General features: G+C 37.3%; 1 protein-coding gene across 1 annotated transcript in view; it reads right to left on the bottom strand.

The window, feature by feature from the left end:
• LOC141550087 (vomeronasal type-2 receptor 26-like) overlaps positions 1-20,756 on the bottom strand; it is a 44,986-nt gene that overhangs the window by 996 nt on the left and 23,234 nt on the right. The window contains exons 4-7 of the mRNA XM_074280741.1: positions 19,705-19,996; positions 15,470-16,273; positions 13,123-13,294; positions 2,014-2,786 (exon numbers count right to left, since the gene is read on the bottom strand). Coding sequence (XP_074136842.1) covers positions 2,014-2,786; positions 13,123-13,294; positions 15,470-16,273; positions 19,705-19,996 — 2,041 coding nt within the window. The remainder of the gene's footprint in view (positions 1-2,013; positions 2,787-13,122; positions 13,295-15,469; positions 16,274-19,704; positions 19,997-20,756) is intronic.

Raw genomic sequence — 20,756 nt, 5'->3', positions numbered from 1 at the left:
ATTATTAGGGAATTTAGAAGGAGTGTTTATAAACAGAGTGTATAGGTGTGAATTGAATAGGAATATGAAAGAATACTTTGTGAAAGAAATTACATTAAATTTAAAAGTGGGTGGAATGTATTGGGAGAAAGGGAAGGGGAGAAGTAAAATAGCATAAATTATCTTCTGTTAAAAAGGCAACATAAAGCATTTAGTAGCCAGAAGGGAGGTGAGGAGGGAGAGTGAGTGAATATTACATTCATTTGAATTGGCTCTAAGAGGAAATAACATACACACTCAACCTAGATGTAGAAATCAATATTGTTTTGCAAGATAGTAAGAGGATAAAGGAATATGAGCAGGGACTAGGGTGAGAAAGGAAGGAATATTGTGAAATGTATGATGAAAAGTAAAAGCCTTTTATGAGGGATAAATTGAAAAAATAAAATAGAATAAAAGGGGAAAATGCCTGTAGCAATAGTCATTGTGAAAACAATTTTGAAGCAACTTTCTTTGTTGCAGCCAGCTCTTTTCAAATGTATAGATAAAGGAATGAAATATATTAAAATATGAGCCAGTTCTCAACTGATAATGATTAAAATATATGATATATGTTGAAGAGCCCACAAAATTATGCAAATTCTTCCATCAAAAACTAACACTACATGGCTTGAAACCTAAAAGGGATTAAGAAAAAAAGGAAAAGGAAATATATGTACAAAAATATCGATATCACCTCTATTCTTAGGGAAAGAAGTATAAATTGAGGGAATTCTCATCAAATGCAGAATGGCTGAAGAAATTGTGTATGGAATTGTGATGGAATGCTTTGATGATTCTGTAAATATGATGATCAGAAAAATCTGGAAACATATTCACACACATAGTGAAGATGTTTAGACTTGGGGGTACCTAAATGAAATTAGGGTTGAATTGAGGTCTAGCGAAAGGTTCAGGGTATAGGTAGTCCAATGGAGCTCCCCTGCAACCCCTTTGGATTCTGCACAAGGATACAGAGTTCAATGAAGTCTAGAGGTGGTTCAAGAGTCCCCTGTAAAGGAATTTACAGACCCAAAAACCTAGATTGATAAAAGAGGTTCATTTTGGTATTTGGAAGTAAAGTTAAATTGTCATTAGTAAAAGATGAAGGTAGAATTAAAAGGGCACCAGAAACAGTGTTCTAGTGGGCAGGGAGTCTTTGGTGCCAGGCATGGTGCTGGCATGTTTAGACCCTCTGCAAAGTGAGAGCTGCAGTGTGCATCTTTTATGATAGGGGGCATTGGCTACAAGCTGAAGGGAGCTTGTGGGTCAAGTCCCAGGCTAGTTCCTGGCTGGATTTTCAGCCAGGGTTATAATTTGAATTGAATTCAATGGATTTCAGGACTGAGCCATCCCCACCCAGATAACATAGAAGAAACTGTTTGTGCTAAGAGAGGAGTCCCCTCACTGAGGCAGGATCAAAGGAGGTTTTCTCCTTTAAGGATTTTTTGGAATTTTGGGGTTTCCTCTTCAATATGAAAACTGAAAGGTAATGTTTACAAAGTCCAGCAATAGAGTGCAGAGGTCACCTGCAAATAACTTTGCTTTTTCAACAACACAATGATCCAAAACTACTCTGAAGGTCTTTATGATGAAACTGTTGGTGTTACACAGTTTGTAAAAAATTATGTTTAAGGGGTCTTTGTCTTAAGCTGAGGAATAAAGCCTGTATATTTCTCAACAAGACATTTATATAAATATTTTGTGTAACTGCATGTGTGGCTTCTTAATGGTTCTGGGGTTGAAAAAGAAGGGAGAGAATGTGGAAGTCAAACCTTTGAAAAAAAACATTAAAAATAGTGTTTTACATGGAATGGGGGCAAATAAGGATATCAAATTTTAGAAAAATGAAAAATTCTTGCTCCTGGAACTCCTTTGATTCTTGTTCTGTTTTATGATATTTTCCCATGATGTCAGGAGAATCACAAGACATTTGGGAAAAAAAATGCAGCCCAGTAACCCAGTGCTAGAGGTCAAGATAGAGAAGATCTCTACAATCATGACGGCTTTCCCTTTGGAGCTCTGATATGTGGGGAGGAAAGAGATCCAGACACTGCAAAACACCAGCATGCTGAAAGTGATGAACTTGGCTTCATTGAAGGCATCAGGCAGGTTCCTGGCCAGGAAGGCTATGGTGAAGCTGCCCAGGGCCAAAAAGCCCATGTAGCCCAGGACACAGTAAAATGCAAAGGCGGAGCCCTCGTTACATGTGAGGATGATGTACCTGGATTCAGAGAGTGTGTCTGCTTCTGGAAAGGGGGGAGAGGTCCCCAACCAGATGGCACAGAAAAGCCCTTGAATTCCAGAGCAGATGAGAACAACACAGTAGGGCACTCTAGGATGAAGGAATATCCGCATCCTGCTCCCTGGCCCTGTAACCCTGAAAGCCAGAACCACTATGATGGTTTTGGCCAAAATGGAGGAAATGGCCACTGTGAACACAACTGCAAATACTGTTTGTTGGAAAAGACAGGAAGCAGTGGTGGGACGGCCCACAAAGAGCAAGGAGCAGAGGAAGCAGGAGGAAAGGGAGGTGAGGAGCAGGTAGCTGAGGTTCCGATTATTTGCCTGGACTATGGGAGTGTCTTGGAATTTCACAAAGACCCACAGAACCAGGGCAGTGAAGAATGAGAGTGAAAGAGCTACAGCTGTCACTGCCTTCCCCCAAGGTTCATTCACATCCAGGAAGGTCACAGTCTTGGGGAGGCATCTATCTCTCTGCTCACTGGGATATTCATCCTCTGGGCACTTCTGACACTGCTCAGCATCTGCAGGAGACAAACAAGGACTTAAAATTTAGATTAAAACATTTCTCTACATTCCCACTGCAGGAAATAGTCAGGAGAGCTGCAGCAAGTCCTTCTGCTTCCATAGGACTCAAAATCCCATTCTCTCTTTACTGGATGACACAGTCACAGGTAACTTCCTTGGTATACTTGTCAGATCAAAACTCTTCTTGTCCTTGATTCCTGGTTGGCTTTTGTTCAAGTTCTCTTTATTTCTTTTACATAAGTGATGTTACTTTTTTTTCTTAACACAATCACTAAGGACAGTAAGCTTAGAAAGCGGAGTCATTCAGTATGAAATATCCAGATTGCTTCTGAGTTGTGTTGGGCAACAACTCAAGTTGAAGAGCTGCTTGTATCCATACTTCCTCATTCTTTGCAGCTCCCAGGGTACACCTTTCCAAAATTAATATTGTTGAATTTATATAAATTTTTAAACATTTTCTTGGTAGACACAGACAGTGTGTGTATTCTTGTCTCCTCTGTTGGAATAGAATCTCCCTGAATGAAGGATTCACCTCCTTTTTATCACTCTGTCCCACTATTTATGACCAAGTTCTTCTCCTATTAAATGACTATTGATTGACTGATTGATTAATAACCTATTAAATAGCTGGCAAGTTTTTTATAGAAAAATTTTTCTGTTGTTTTGGAATTGTTCCTTTTATAAATCCCAAGAGAAATGAAGCCTTTTCAGGAAAAGGCAACCCTTTAATACCTTCATTCCATCAATTAATTAAAAGAAAAATTGTCTTTGGATCCTCCATTTGTATTTTTTCACTAGTATTTGGAATATTGGATTGACCTTATTTTCACCCTAGCTTTCAGATCCATGAGACCTGAAATTAGCAGCTAGAATGCTTCAGTGACACACTAGAGCCATACTTCAGCATTCTCTCTGTTTCCTAAAAAATATTTTTCTCCTCATTGTTTCTCCCTCTTTTTTGTGATCTTTACTTTTTTTATTGCCCTGTCACATACACAGTGAAGACCCAAAGAGACATGCTAGTACTTCCCCAAGTTACCAAGAAGTAGGGTTCCTTGCAGTAACTCACCCCTATGACTGGAGATTTCTCCTTCTGAGCATGGGGAGCAGTTGAAGCAACAAGGAGGCTTCCCCTCTAAAGGAAACTTCCTGAATCCAGCAGGACAACTGGCAGTACATACCGCAGAGGGAACCTAAGATAGTGACAGGAGACTGGAATAAACATTTATAACTGATAACTATTTATGTTTGTGAAGAAAAACGCAGCTGTTTTTTGCCATTCTGGTTTTGTGAGCCACCTCACCTCCTCAGATACATAATTAAAAGTGTATATGAAGATGACATGGTCCAACTTATTTTTACCATTTGTCACCTCCTCTTCTGCAGCACTCAGTGACAAACCTTCTCTTATTGAATCATTCATAAAAATGTATTTCACACCCTGATCATTTAAAGATAGTCCATATATTGGCCAATTACAAAGAAGATGCCTTCCCCAGTTTCAGTCATAGATGTGGGACAGATCTCAAAAAGATCCTGAAGATTCTTCTTGTGCATGGCCATTATACTGCAAGTGCTGGTCCCAAAGTAATGTGAATATTAATTGCTTAAATGTATTCCTAATATGGTCAAGGGTTAAACAAGGGTTGCCATTTACACCATTATTATTCAATATTGTACTGGAAATGTTTTCTTCAATAATAAGTGATGAAAGAGAAGGTGAAACACTTGGTGAAGGAGTGATGTACACTTTTGGCAGAACAAGTGCCCGATTGTGTTTTGGAGTGACAGAACCCAGAAACATTTGGAATATAATTTTTCAGCTTAAGCTATATTGGAATGCCTTCAGGAAAGGCCTTTGTGGACAGCACAGGGGGCATCATGGCCCAGCAGAGGTGGGGTACATCTAGGACAGCCTGGAGAAGTCCAGCATTGGGAATTTAGTGTGAAGTTCTTAGCCAAAGTACAAGAAGAGTGTGTACTGTGTCCTCATCTAGAAAGCCAGTGCATCAACAGTTCTGATGTGAGACATCAAGGGCAAACATAGAAGAGACCCTGGGAGTCAGGGAGCCTCAGGGAGCCAGCCCAGTAGCAAAGCCTGCAACACCATGGGCCCCACACAGTCAGTGAGAGACCCCTGTTCTTCTGCAAAAGAAGCTTGAGACAATCTCTTGTGTGTCCAAGGAACAGAGCTCAACTTTTACACGTGAGAAGAGCAGGAAAAAAAAAAAAAGATCTGACCATAAAGAGGTATCAGTCAGGTAACATCATAATAGAAGTGTGGAAGAGGATGATAATGGCAAAATGCCTATGAGTAAAATCTCAGGGGCGAATATGAACTCTTGTGAAGCTCAAAAGCCTGTCCTGAAAAAACTAAAAAAAATCTTAAAAAAGAGATGAGAGATAAAATGTGTAGGAATATGAATTATGAAGTAAAATTATGACAATTTGAAAATAATAATCTAAGCGTAGAAAAGGAGATATGGAAATATCTGTAAGAAACAACTCTTTAGAAAACAAATTTGGCAAAAATGGGAAAGATACAGATATTAATTATTTCTTTAAATCTATTTGGTTGGGGGTGGTAATAAGATAGTGGCAAGAACACATGCAACTTCCTAAGCTCTCCTTAACCCTCAATCAATTTCAACAAAATTCAGTCTCACATTGAGTGCTTGACTGTCAGAACCCATGGATATTGAGAGTACAACACATTGCCAACTGAAAATATCCTCGAAATTCTTCAGAAAAGGTCTGTTTTGCTCGTGCGTGGGGACAGACTGGGGTTAGTCCAGACACAGAAATCAGACAGGCAGTGATACCACAGGAAACAACTCACCCTGAGCAAACTGGAGGGGTGTGGGGTGTGGTGTCTGCTGGTGGAAAATCTGGGGGGAACACTTTAGCACAGTGTCAGCTACTCTACCCTTGCAGCATACAGTAGATCAGCAGAGAAGCTATAAACACAGGGGTAAAGGCTATAACTCCAAAACAATAGAGTATTTCAGGACCTGGCCAAATACAACCAACAGCCAGAGGGACTCAGTGTGATCCAAGTGCAGCCCCCTGCTGCTCCCAATCACTGCTCCCAGTGTAGATACTGCCTTCCCTCTGCTACTGATTTCAGCACAATGGCTAATCTCAAGGCAGCCTCTGGGTGCTGTCCCCACTGCTGCTTCACTGCCACTTCCTACTGTCTGTAGAGGCAGCTTGGAAATACCACCCTGTCCCCCATAAGCAGACCATAGATTTGTTTTTTTCTTAAAGTGAGCAAAAAGCAATGCATGCTCTAACTATTGGTAGATTTTATAGGAAAGAGAGCAGACTTCAGACCCTGAGGAGGCTAAAATCAGATTGGCTCTAAATCTAAATATGGATCTGATTTTATCCCTACCACACAGGTAAATACAATCTGAGAGGAAAAAACAAAAATGCAAGCAAACAATAACAGAAAGAGAGGATATGTTTTGTTGTGGTCCATATTAATTTCCCAGTGTTCTTTCTCTGGATGTAGCTGCTTCTGTTCATTGAAAGAGATTTGGATCTTCTCATTGTTGAAGAGATTAATGTCTATCAGAATTCATCATAATATAGTATTGTTGTGGGTTCTGCTCATTGCACTTAGCATCAGTTCCTGTAAGTCTCTCCTGGCTTCTCTGAAATCATTCTGCTAGTCATTTCTTAAAGAACAATAATATTCCATAGCATGATTTTCTTCATTCACTTTTTTTTATTTTTTTTGTATTTGTCCAATTGAGTTTTTTTAATTTAAAGAGTTGTTTTGTTCTATGGAATTTTTTGCCCATTTTCCCAAGTTTTTAAAAAAGAATTATTTCCTTTTTCCAATTCAAAAATTCTGTTTTCTTTGCAATTGTTTAACTTTTCCAATTCACATATTCTATTTGCCTGGGAACTGTTTATCTTTTCCATTTCACAAATTCTGTTTTTCAGGAAGATGATTTCCTGAACCTCCTGCAAAGCGTTCCTTTACTTTGCCAATTTTTTTCTAGCTCTTTTTTAAGAAACTTATATGTTTACATATATTGTATATGTTAAATACATATAATTTAACATATTTGACATGTATTGGTCTACCTGCCATATAAAGGAGAGGGTAGGGGAAAGGAGGGGAAAAGTTGGATTAGAAAGTTTTGCAAGTGTCAGTGTTGAAAAATGACCCATGTATATGTGTTGTATATAAAACGCTATAATTTTTTTTAAAATTGTAAAAAAGCAAGATGGCAGAGAAGATACACACGACTCTGTGAACGTCCTTATTTCCTCACAACCAATTAGATAAATCAGCCTCAAAAATAGCGCTGGACTTATAGATACCACAAGGACTGGAAGCATGACTTACCAGCTGAAGAGAATCTGGAGTTTCAACAGGAAATGTCAGTTCCCAGGGGAGGAAGAAGAGAAGCCAGCACAGACAGTTGGGTGCTGGCATACTGAGGCGATTGCACTGGGGAGGGCTCTGGGATCAGATAAGCCACTGAGATAGAAGAATCTGGCACAGGTTGTTAGCTCTTCTCTGCTTATAAAACAGCAGTTCAGAAGAGAAATCTAAGCCATTTTTAAAAAAAATTTAAAGCCAGAGACTGGATCTTCCCAATCCCGGAGGTGACTCAGCAGATCTCAGCACTTTGGGTGTGGCCCCTAGCTTTCACCTGTGGCTAGTTAAGAGATTGAGAAGAGGGCAGATATGGCCTAAGGTAACACATAGTGCCTGGCTCAGCTGGAGGCTGTGGAACTCAGCCCTGGAAGTCCCAGTTAAGTGGAACCTTTGAAATAGGGAGTGTGGTTTCTGGCAGACACTTCCAGTTTGAGCACATGGGCTTTTCACGTCACCTGCTGCAGACATCCACGCCCCACCATGACAAATAGGCTGGGCTTTGTGTTGCCTTTACTGGTCAATCTCAAACTTCAGGGAAGCCCTAGGACACAGCACCCTCACAGCACAATCCTGCGGATCACCTGTGAGGCACCTCCAGGGAGGGGGTGGGCAACTGTCTCCCAGAGCTCTCTCTTAGCTCAGGCGCAGGGGCCACTGCATCCATCCAGTCTGGGAGGAAGCTGGTAAAGAAATAAATAAATAATTTCCTTCCCCAGGGACAGATCCCAAAAGATTTTTTAATCATGAGCAAGAAGCCAAAAAGATCTATTGACTAATCATTCTACACAGAGAAAGAGTGGGTATCCAACCCCGAGGAAGTTAACAGCAGAGTGTCAGCAGATAACAATCTAAAGGGGAACGATACCTGCCCCCCATCATATAACTCTCTCCTTGAAGAGACTATTAAAAAGCTAAGAGAGTTTGAAGAAAAATGGGGAAAGGAAAGGGAAGCTATGATAAAGAATAACAACGTTCTGAAATTGGAGTTGGAAAAAATAAAGAATTCACAGGAGATGCAGGGAAACAAAATTTGTGAATTAGAAAAGGTTAAAAAAGTCTCAAGAAAATAAAATTTCTGAATTGGAAAAAGAAAATAATTCTCAAAAAAAATTAGGGAAATGGAAAAAAATTCAATAGAGCAAAATAATTCATTTAAAAACGAAATTGGGCATTTACAAAAAGAACTAAAAACTGTGAAAGAAGAAAATAACTCCTTAAAATTCAGGATGGAACAAATAGAAATGAATGATTCACAGAGAACCCAAGAAGCAGTCAAACAAAACAAAAAAAAAATGAGAAGCTGGAGAATAACGTCAAATACTTACTGGGAAAATCTATAGACCTGGAAAATAGATCTAGGAGAGATAATCTGTGGATCATTGGACGTCCCGAAAACTACGACCAAAAAAAGAGCCTAGATTCTACTTTACAGGAAATTATCAAAGAGAACTGTCCAGAGATAATAGAAACAGAAGGGAAAGTAGATGTCGAAAAAATTCATTGAACTCCTTCTGAAACAGACCGTAAAAAAAGAACACCACGGAATATTGTGGCTAAGCTGAAGAATTACCACACAAAGGAGAAAATCTTGCAAGAAGCTAGAAAAAAACAATTTAAATACCAAGGTGCCACAATAAGGGTCACTCAAGATCTGGCTGCCTCCACATTAAAAGATAGAAGGGCCTGGAACCTGATATTCCAAAATGCAAAAGATCAAAGACTGCAAGCAAGAATGAACTACCCAGCTAAGTTTAGCATCTTTTTCCATGGAAGAAGATGGTCATTCAATGAAATAGAGGAATTCTATATGTTTCTAAGAAAAAAACCAGACTTAAACAAAAAATTTGATCTACATCCACAAGACTGAAGAGAAACAGAAAAAGGTACACAGAACCCTTGAGAACTGTAACTCTGTTGTGGGTATATAAAAAGTACTCATGGATAATTTGATTTTACTGATATAAAAGAAAAAAAGTGGGGTGTAGTAAAGGGAAGGAGGTCATTTCAGAAAAAGGGGAAGGAATGATAAAAAGAGGGAAACTACATCCAAGGAAGGGGCATAGAAAATACACCATATCTGAGGGAATTTAGTGAGGGGGAGAAACATTGTGTGAATCTTACTCTCATCAGAAGAGGCTCAAAGAGTAAATAATTGACATATTTGTTTTTCAGAGAATTTTATCTCACCTCATTAAAAGGGGGGAGAGGAAAAGGGAAAAGGAAAAGGAGAATAAGTGAAGGGACTTGGAGGGAGAGGGGAGGGATACTACAAAAAGGGAGGGCTGCGCATCACAAGGAGGGTCTGCAAATTAAATATCGGGGAAGGGGTTCAGGGAGGTCAAGGGAAAAAGCATAATCTGGGGATAATATGATGGCAGGAAATACAGATTTAGTAATTTTAACTGTAAATGTGAATGGGATGAACGCTCCCATCAAACTGAGACGGATAGCAGACTGGATCAAAAATCAGAAACCTACAATATGTTGGCTACAGGAAACACACTTAAAGCAGGGAGATAGATATAGAGTAAAGGTAAAAGGTTGGAGCAGAACCTATTATGCTTCAGGAAAAGCCAAAAAAGCAGGGGTATATTTATCTCAGATCAAGCAAAAGCAGAATTTGATCTAGTTAAAAAAAGATAAGGAAGGAAACTATATCCTGCTGAAAGGTAGCATAAATAATGAAGCCATATCAATACTAAACATATATGCACCAAGTGGTATAGCATCTAACTTTCTAAAGGAAAAGTTAATAGAATTGCAAGAAGAAATAGACAGTAAAACTGTAATAGTGGGAGATCTCAAGCTTGCACTCTCAGATTTAGACAAATCAAACCACAAAACAAATAATAAAGAAATTAAAAAAGTAAATAGAACATTAGAAAAACTAGGTATGATAGACTTTTGGAGAAAACTGAATGGCAATAGAAAGGAATATGCTTTCTTCTCAGCAGTTCATGGATCCTATACAAAAATTGACCATATATTAGGACATAAAGATCTCAAAATTAAATGTAGGAAGGCAGAAATAATAAATGCCTTCTTCTCAGATCACAATGCAATAAAAGCTACATTCAGTAAAAAGTTAGGGGCAAAAAGTAATTGGAAAATGAACAATCTCATCTTAAAGAATGACTGGGTGAAAGAGCAAATTATAGTAACAATTAATAATTTCACCCAAGACAATGACAATGATGAGACATCATACCAAAATCTGTGGGATGCAGCTAAAGCAGTAATAAGGGGAAATTTTATATCTTTAGAGGCTTATTTGAAGAAAATAAAGAAAGAGAAAATTAACAAATTGGGCATGCAACTTAAAAAGCTAAGAAAAGACCAAATTAAATACCCCCAACCAAAAATTAAATTTGAAATACAAAAATGAAAAGGAGAAATTAATAATATTGAAAGTAAAAAAAACTATTAAATTAATAAATAACCAAGAGTTGGTTTTATGAAAAAGCCAATAAAATAGATAAACCTTTGGTAAATCTGATCAGAAAAAGAAAGAGGAAAATCAAATTGTTAGTCTTACAAATGAAAAGGGGGATCTTTCCACCAATGAAGAGGAAATTAGAGAAATAATAAGGAATTACTTTGCCCAATTTTATGCCAATAAATTTGATAACTTAAGTGAAATGGAAGACTTCCTCCAAAAATATAGGCTCCCTAGATTAACAGAGGAGGACTTAAATTGCTCTCTCTCTTTTGAAGATCTCATTTCTCAAATAAATAAATACCTATACTTATATATGTATGTACACAGAAACACACACACACACACATATATATATATATATATGTGTGTATATATATATATATATATATGTATGTATGTATGTATGTATGTATACATGGTATGAAGGTATATAAGTCAATTTTATAAAAATATAAGCCATTCCCTAATTGATAAATGGTCAAAAGAATGAACCAACTATTTTTAGATGAAGAAATTGAAGCCATTTGTCGTCATATAAAAATATACCATAAATCAGGAGTTCTCAAACTATGGCCCGGGGGCCAGATGGGGCCCATTGAGGACATTTATTCTGCCCACCAAGCTATGGCAAATGGGCTGAGGTGTGGAGACAGAATATGAGCTTTTGTTTTTACTATAATCCAGCCCTCCAACAGTCTGAGGGACAGTGAACTGGCCCCCTATTTAAAAAGTTTGAAGACTACTGCTCTAAATCAATATAGACTATGAAAATCCAAATAAAGGACACTTTCTTTAATTGAATAAAATAACAGAAAAAGATAATAATTAATGTTGGTGGAGATATGGAATAATTTGGACTCTAATGCATTAAGGTGGAGTTCGGGAATGACTCAACCATTCTAGAGAATTTGAAAGGACTAAGAAAATGGGCATATCCTCTTATCCAGCAGTGTGTCTACTGAGTGTCTATCTCAAAGAGATCTTAAAAGAGAGCAAAGAACACATAAATGAAAAAATGTTTTGAGCAGCTCTTTTCATAGGGATAAGAAACTGGAACTTGAGTGGATTCCCATAAGTGGGGGAAAGGCTGAATAAATTATAGCATAGGAATTTCATGGAATAGTATTGTTCTGTAAGAAAGGATGACCAGGATGATTTGAGAAAAACTTAGAAAAACTTAATTAAAATGAGGCTGAGTGAAATGAACAGAACCCTGACAACATTTTACAGAGTAGTAAGATTATATGATAATCAGCTCTGATGGACTTGGTTCATTTCAACAATGAGATGATAAAAGATAATTGTAAGAGACTTTGGTCTTACTTGGTTGTAAGTGAATGTATGTGTGAGTGTATGTGTTTGTCTGTGTGGGTGGGTGGGTTATGGGGATGCATGGGTGTATGTGTGAATTGGGATTAAGTGACTTGCTCAGGGTCAAACATCTAGGCAGTGTTCAGTGTCTCAGACTGGATGTAAAGTCAGGTCCCTCTGGCCCCAGAATCAATGCTATATCCACTATGACTAAATAATATTTGATGTATGTAGTAATAATAGAATAGTGGTGTGCTATTAGACATGATAACTTGGTTGATTTTAGGAAAAGAGGGAAAGAGTTGCATGAAATAATAAAAAATAAAATGAATTCAACTAAGAATATATTCTGCACATTAACAGCAATGGGTTTTTTTAATAATACTTTTGAAGCCTAAGACATTTTGTGTGCTGTAACTTCTAAAACAAAGGAAAGATGCAAGTATAGACAATTTATCTCCAAAGAGAGAAAGCACATGGTTACTATTATTTTGCACACACACACACACACACACACACACACACACACACACACACAAATAGATAGATAGATAGATAGACAGATAGATGGATAGATACACAGATACATCTTTTAGGAAAAAAGTAAGTAATATGTAAAGGAAAGTCATGGTTATATATTGACTCCTCTATGTTCTGATGTGTACAAATTAAAGACTTTTTTCCTTCTTTGCTATATAAGTTGAAAAAATACAATTAAATATATTTATGTCTGCTTTGGAAATGGCAAAAAAATATTAATATGAAATGGTACCCATAAATTGAAGATTTGTTGAACTACATATTATATTTTTAGGTATCTGTGTGAATACATAGATAAAAATTGACATATATGTATATATATGAAACAATTTCTCAGTGCATTTAACAATATACTTATGTAGATGTGCATAAATATAATAAAGTATTATAGTGATGTAAGAAATAAGAAAGAGTATTGCTACAGAGAAAACAGGGGACAAATGTATGAACTTATAACAAGTGAAAGAGAACGAGATCTTGCATTCTAGCCATTTTCCCACCCAGCTGCACCTGTCAATAATGGAGAGTACACCACATAGGTCAAGGTTTCTTCCTATTTAGGAGCATAAATTAACAAGAATGTCTCTGACCTTTGAACTCCACAGGTCCCACACTATGACATTTGCACAAATTGTAAAATATTGACCGGGCTGAGCTTCAGGAATAAAGTCCCCCACATACAGAAGATGATCATTTTCATAATTAAAGTATCCATAGTTCATAATGGCATACTGGGCCTCTGTACGTCTGTTCTCATCCACAAACACCTGCTCACCAACAACGTTCTTAAACTGGGTGTTCTTCAGGTAGGAGTGTAGCTGAAAGAGGAGAGAAATGCTCATTAGTGAGCGGTACCACAGGGAAAGGCAATTGTACGTGAGAATTTATGGATTCCTGTGGTCTTATTTTCAGGTGTGATCAAATCTGTGTTTCTCCTGGGACACAGAAAGGACCCTCTGACACCCGCAGGTTGCCTGCATCTCCCAGGTTTGTAGTTTTAGTTTCACACTCAAATCCTCATTATTTCTCACCCCCATTATATAATTTATTGCCAAGGTCTGCTTGCAACATCTCTCTAATATGTTCCCCTCTTGTTCTCTGCTACTGGAACATCCTCATGACTTCACACCTGGATTATTGCAATAGGCTCCTGGTGGGCGCCTCTGACTAAGCCTCTCTTATACTACCCTCCATCCTGCCTTGGAAGGGATTATTGTGAAGCACAGGCCAGACTGTGGCACTCCCATCCTTGATAATCTCCAGTGGTTTTCTCCCATCACCATTTGAGTGACATTCAAAGCCAACCAAGAGCTCAATACATTAGCCACCGAATACACACCACCTGAGGAGAATGCAGAAGTGGCAGTCATTGCAGCAGTTATTGTACCACAGATGTTAAGAGGGTTGAAGAGCTTGTCAGAAGGGTATCACAGGGGTCTCTTTTAAAGCCCTGGGACAGGACTCGGTTGCTTTACCAGTACCCAGATCGAGCACACCTGCCTGGCTCACAGTTTGAGAGTGAGAAAGAAAACTAGCACACAAGAACATTTAGGCACAGCACAAGATGGATCTTCTCACAGCTGCAGGGCAGGAAAAAGTGCTTGTGGTAATTCGAAGTACAGAATAGAAGCCAAGACATTAATAAACATATTTCTTCCAAGATCAGACCACCTTGGGAGAATTGAGAATTCTAGCAACCTAGAAGAATCCCTGAAAATAGCTGCACCAAATTCCTGAAGCTTGGAACTGTGATCCTTTACACTACTACTCTAGTACACAAGTAAAGTCAAAATATAGGCTGGGAAAATTGGTAAACAACCAAAAATGGTCCTAATCATAGAAAATTACTGTGATGAACAGGAAGATGAAAAATCTATACTGAGAAGAAAATAAAGTCAAAGCTCCTATATCCAAAGTCCTCAGTGAAAGTAACAATTGGTCTAAAGCCACACAAGACTTCTAAATGAATTTTCAAAATGAAGTCAGAGAGGTAGAGAAAAAAGAATGAATAAAAATGAGAGAGATGTAAAAGGAAGCAGAAAAAGACTTAGAAGAGAAAAAAGTCTTAAAAATCAGAATTGAACAAATTGAACAGGAAATATAGAGGCCATTGAGGAGAATATTTCTTTAAAAATTAGAACTAAGAAGGCAGAAGATAATGATTTTTTGAAAATTGAATACAAAACCAAAAGGAAAAAGAATGAAAAATAGTAATCAGTATCACAATGGAAAATGCTGACCTGAAAAACAGAAAGAAGGCAGATCATTTATGTGAGACTTATATTATGAGACTACACGAATTCTACAATCAAATAGAACATGGATTCTATCTTTCAAGAAAGTATCAAGTAAATTTCTCCTGTGTTCCCAAATATGAAGAGAAAATAGAGCATGAAAGAACTAGCGATCATCTACTGAAAAAGATCCCCAAAGGATATCACCAGGATATTATACCCCAATTCTGTACCTCCAACGTGAAGGAAAAAAATCATGCAAGAATTCAGAAAGAAACACATCTATACATTGGAGCCACATTGAGGATGAAAAAAGAATCCTCATCTTCTTAATTGAAAGAACAGAGTGCAATGAATAACCTAATTTGGAAAAAAAAAAAAAAAAAAGAAAAAAAAGGATCTGGCTTGCAAATAAAAATCACCTACCCAGAAAACCTGAGTCCAGTCCTTCAGGAAAAAAATTGTGTTCCTAATGAAATAAAGGGCCTTCAAATATTTCTGATAAAAGAAGTCCAGAGCTGAATAGGAAATATGAAACCTAACGTTATTTACAACTCTAACACTCTAGGAAGGAAATTTCATAATAACTTTATATGCTTTTTGACAAATATTGGAAACCAACAATAAAAACTTTGAGAAATACACAATAAGAATAGTTTTGGAAATTGAAAAGGCTTCAATGTCTCATGTGTACCCCTTCTTATTAAAATATATACTCAAAAATTCATAGGTAAAAAGGTACCCCTCTTTCCATATTACCTGCCATGGATGAGGCAATACAGAGTCTTCATTTCCCAAGGACCTTTTCTCGGATTTTTTCATCACTATTTCATGGAGAGCCCAAGCCACAGCATATAAAGCATTGTAGATGTTGTAACTCAAGGCAGATGTGCTCATTTCCATAAGGTAAAAAGGTAAATGTTTCACGGAGCCATTTGGTAAATATATATCTTGCTCTGGGATATCTGGTTGATCTGAGCATTTCAAAGGTGATGGCCTATGTGCTTCAATAAAATTGTTCCTCCTGATTAAAGGAGACATAATCTCCCTTATCAAACTGTCAAACCCAGGTACTGGAGTAGTCAAGTGTGACAAAAAGAGAGTAGCATAGAAAGTGAAACCATAATGGTACAGGGCTCTTATTGTAGTGTCTGAATGAGATGTGGCAATCCACACCTTCTTGATTGGAAATAAAAATCCTGGTGTGTCTCCCATAACTGTTAATGAGTCTGTGTCAGTATGAATGACAATGACTTTGACTTCTGAAATTAGGATCCTGAACTTGAAGGCTTCAGCTGTCTCCCTATTTTTTCGGTCACTGAGAGGGATCTTCTCTGTGAAGGACACACAAACTCTGTTCTTTTTCATTTCCTCTCTCATTTCCCTGAGGAATTCCTCACCTCTCATATCATCAAACACAATCAGGCCTATCCAGTTACATTGAAAATATGCCAATAAGCGGACAATTCCTCGGTGAAGAGAGGAGGCTTTGTGGGCCATCTGATAGAGGGAAGGAAACTGGACTTTGTCAGTAAGACTGGAATCAAATGGACCATAAGTAATCTGATTGAGAAAAAAAATATATGGATGAGCAGGTGCATGCTGCTACTGAGAGAACTAAAGTAAAATACACTTACTCAAATGGCCATAATTTTTTGGAAGAAAGCTTTATATTTTATTGTAAAGTTTAACACAAATGATAATTTCTCTCTGAAAGTCTACATCTCTGTGAGCTCTCAAAAAGACAATGACTTAATGAAGGCATTCAAGCAATGAAACTTCTTTGAGCTTCCCAAAGGAACCAGAATATATAAATTATTTCTTCATTTGATCTTTGGCCCAGAACAAATTTCTAGAGTAAACCAGCTCTATATGATTGAGGCTGAAGACAAGGTTTTCTTTGGTGAATGAAAGAAAACCACATGATCAGCACTGGGTACTTTTTTGATTTGGGACAAAATAATATTCATCTATAGATGTCATTACTGGTTTTAATTGTGATATTTTCAACAAGAAAATCTAACTGATTTCCAATATACCCTGAATATGTATTTCTGGTTTTATGAAATCAGAAAACTGAGATTCCTAAAGTAACTTAGTGAGATCTAAATGAGTGGTACAGGAAAGACACCCCCAGTACAATGTTGCTGAGTATCTGACATCCTCCCAATCACTAAAGATGTCCAAGAATATGACTTTTCAAGCATAATGACAGCTCATTCTTCTTCATGTATCATTGATATAAATAGAACAAACAGGAAACAAAAAATGTTTTTTCAACATTAGAGAAATGCAATTCAAAACAAGTTGGATGTAGCAAAGGACACCTATCAGATTTACAAATATCCCAAAAACATGAAAGGAAAGCAGAAAATGTGGGAAATTTTTGTACGAAGTATCTCTGGTGAAATTCAGTGGCAAATTGGGCAAGGGAATTGCAATGTGTATTGTAGATTGACTTCATTTCTCAAATATTAAAGTTATCTCTAAGCATATGAAAAAATTCTAAGTCACTATTTTTAGAGGTGTGCATAGTGAAACAACTCTGAAATACCACATCCCACTTGTTAGATTGATTAACATAACAAAAAGATAATCATAAAAAATCCTGTAAGGGATATTGTAAACTGGGGACATAACACACTGTTGCTGGAATTGTGATCTGATCCAATTATTATGGGAAAAAATTTGAAAAGATGATCAAAAGGCTTTAAAACTGTTCATATCCTTCCATCCAGCAATATCTTTGACAAATCTATATACCAATATTATTACAAAAGTGAGAAAGGACCAATTTGAACTAAATTCGTTAAGCAGTTGTTTTTGCTAAGTGTAAAGATTGGAAGTCAAATGCACATATTTCAATTGTAAAATGGTTACACTAGCTACAGTGCATGATGACGAGGAAATGTAAATAGGTTGATATAAATGAGAAGCAAAAGAAAATCCCTGGAAAGTTCTAGGTATAAAGACGTAAAGTGTAGTGAGCATAACCTGGAGAATTAGTACTATTGTACCCTAAGGAACTGTGAATGATTTAGAAATTCTCATCAATGAATCAAGAAATTTTGAGAGAACTAATGAAGAAATATAGGTTTCATCAAGAGAGAAAGAATTGATATTGTCTGAATCCTGAATGAAGCATAGCATATTTCATTTTCTTTCTTTTTTCTTTTGAGTTCTTTTTAAAAATGACTGAAATGGAAATGTTTTTCATAATTGTACATGTATAACTGATATCTGAATGCTTTCCAGTTTATGTAGGGGGCACCAAAAAGGAAGAAAGAGAAAGAGAATGGGGAGCTCAGAACATTAAAAAATTGTTTTTGACATGCTATTATTGGAAGCAATGAAATAAAATATAGTAACAATGTGCTTGTAAACATTTAAGAACAAAAATAAATACAATTGTAAAATAATTGCAAACAGCTGAAACATGTCCTAAAATGCACATAAGTGGTCTAATGCTTCTGTAAAGTTCTTATACACATGGAAACTATGGAAAAGAGAGCATGGTTTAACACCCCATCAGACATTCATGACTCTTTATACCTAACATTACTCTGTTCTACAGATGAGCCCACATTACCTATCATGAGACAAAATTTTAAATGTATTGTTTATTCTGTAAGGCACATCAGAAGGCTTGTCCCAAAATTTGATAATCATTACCACAATCTTTGGCAAGAATATTTGTCCCATTGACAAATACAGATATTCGTGGATTGCATAAGAGGGCTGATAAAAACTCAAATCCTCTATGACAAATAGTGTTTCAGATCTGAGGGTCGGATATATACCCACACATCACAGTGGGAAAGAATCTGCCCATTTGGTGAAGGAGAGAAAAGGAGAGAGGCTTCCAATCCTTCACCTTTTCATATGCATACTTCCACATTCAATACTGACCTTTATTTCCTTTAAAGCAAACAATCTAAATATTTATTATTTCACTTCCATGAAATCATCCCCAATTTTCTTCTTGCTTCTGAACACACTAAACACTCACCCATCTGACTGAACAGAGACAAAGTTCACTAAGCAGCCAGCTTAAACTACAGTGCTCACAGGGTTCTCTTTTCAGTTTTGAAAACATGAGTTACTTTCTGAAATGTCGCTCCTTGCACTGAATGTTTCTGCTCCCCTTCTGTGCCCATTAATAAAGTTAGGATCCTCTCTGAGAACAGTGTCAGGAATGTTCTCAAACTCTTGTCCATTCGTAAATGTAAATATGAAGCTCTTAAAACAGCTCTGTGCATAAGCTTCCCAGGGCTGCCTAAAACAAGCACATTATACATCAGTGCACATGCTCAGTATCCTTTATAAATAATTCTCATCTCAATAAATTCTGGACTAATAGTGAAGAACTAAGTGATTATGAATAATGAAGCTCATAGAATGAGGTATAAAACACTGAAAGTGCATTCAACTTAAAGTCCAGAATGGTAAGATTTAATCAGTTCTCTTCTGTCAGTAAAGTGTGTAGTGTAGAGTAAACATTTTAACTTCTCCAATCATTACTGAACTTATCTGTATAATGGGCAAATAGAACTAGTTTTGCTTTCAGATCCTTTCTTAGGTTAAAGGCTAAATGCCTTTTTGGCTCACAATATGGTTGCTTTTTTAGGAGTTATTCATTTTCCCGGATGATGAGGACAGTGGCTTTGTTCAGTCACTAGAGAGTTAAACTGATCTAAGAAAATCCGGATTAATTAGTATTCCAGTTGATCATTAGCTGCATGATAACAATCTAACTTTTCTCAGTCACAGTACTCTCCACTCTAAATGGGATTTGTAAGAATATCTTCATTATGAGTTTGTTGTGAAGATCAAAAGAAATACATTTGTGAAACATTTTTTAATTTTTTAAAGATATACTTAAATGTATCTTATTTTACTGCTTCTGCTCCTGTTACTTCTACAACTAATACTACTGCTGTGACTACTAGATTGTATAGTAGAACAGAGAATGTATTAGGTTCTATCTCATTCACCTGGGGTAAACGGTAGAGGTCAAGCAGGGTTGCCATCTGAACAGACAGAGCTGATGTGGCTCCTCCAATGGCAGCCACAACCTTTCCTCCCTCTTTGCAGTTGTAATTAGGGAGGGGCTGGTGTGTTCCAGACAGCAACCTCAGGTAGTTCTCCAAGGTCCTTGCTTCACTGGAATAGGAGTTGTATATACTGTATCCCAGGGAAATGTTGGGCAACAGATTGGGATTCCTGTAAATCTCGCGCAGGGTGAAGCCAGGCATGTAGACTTGCTGGTAATTTTTTTCAATAACTCTGGGGAATTAATGGTAAATGTCATAGAACATTAATGCAAACCACACAGAATTCATTTCAGAAGACGGACTTTGCCCACATTTATAACCTCTCTCCATACACATTGTTCCAGTATATTTTTTGGTAATTTCTTAAAGGGTGAGGACTACTGGCTTTACGTGCCAGTGAAACTGTTTGCTTGAGTCATTCACTTATTCCACAAGAAGACATGGATGGTTGGTGACTCTAGAAGCCTTAGAGTATAATGGGAAGGAGAAATAAGGTACTGTGATGCACGGTGAGAAAAGAATAATTAGATTGCCTAGGACACACTTACTTTCATGATAACATTACTTCGTCCAAAAAGAATAGAAAATAATGATAAATTCACTTACCCACAGGAAGGAGTAAACAGAAGATCATGTTTCCAAATCATAAGTGAGGTGGGAAGAGTAGAATAATCCCTAACCCTAAATTTCCTGAAGAAGGGTCCCATGACTTTCTAACAAGGAGTGCTCTCTTGTCAGATAGGCAGATCTAGAGAGGAGACACACCTTCCCTTCCTGTGAATGGGGCAGATTTCCCCTTACTCAGGATCTGGACACTCAGAAAGGATTCTGTCCTAGGATAGAAAGGCAAAAGGGCCCAAGTACTTCTGTTGCTTCAGGCCATTAACCCTTCACTATTTCCATGAAGTCAGGATGGCCTGGAAGGGAGACAAAAGCCTGAGCCTGATAGGGACACAGAAACCCGGGGATGACCTGTTTGATGGGGAAGGGGA

Source organism: Sminthopsis crassicaudata, chromosome 1 (assembly GCF_048593235.1).
Source record: "Sminthopsis crassicaudata isolate SCR6 chromosome 1, ASM4859323v1, whole genome shotgun sequence".
Classification (NCBI taxonomy): domain Eukaryota; kingdom Metazoa; phylum Chordata; class Mammalia; order Dasyuromorphia; family Dasyuridae; genus Sminthopsis; species Sminthopsis crassicaudata.
The sequence above is the reverse complement of the archived record's forward strand: the minus strand, read 5'-3'. Positions and strand labels throughout refer to the sequence as shown.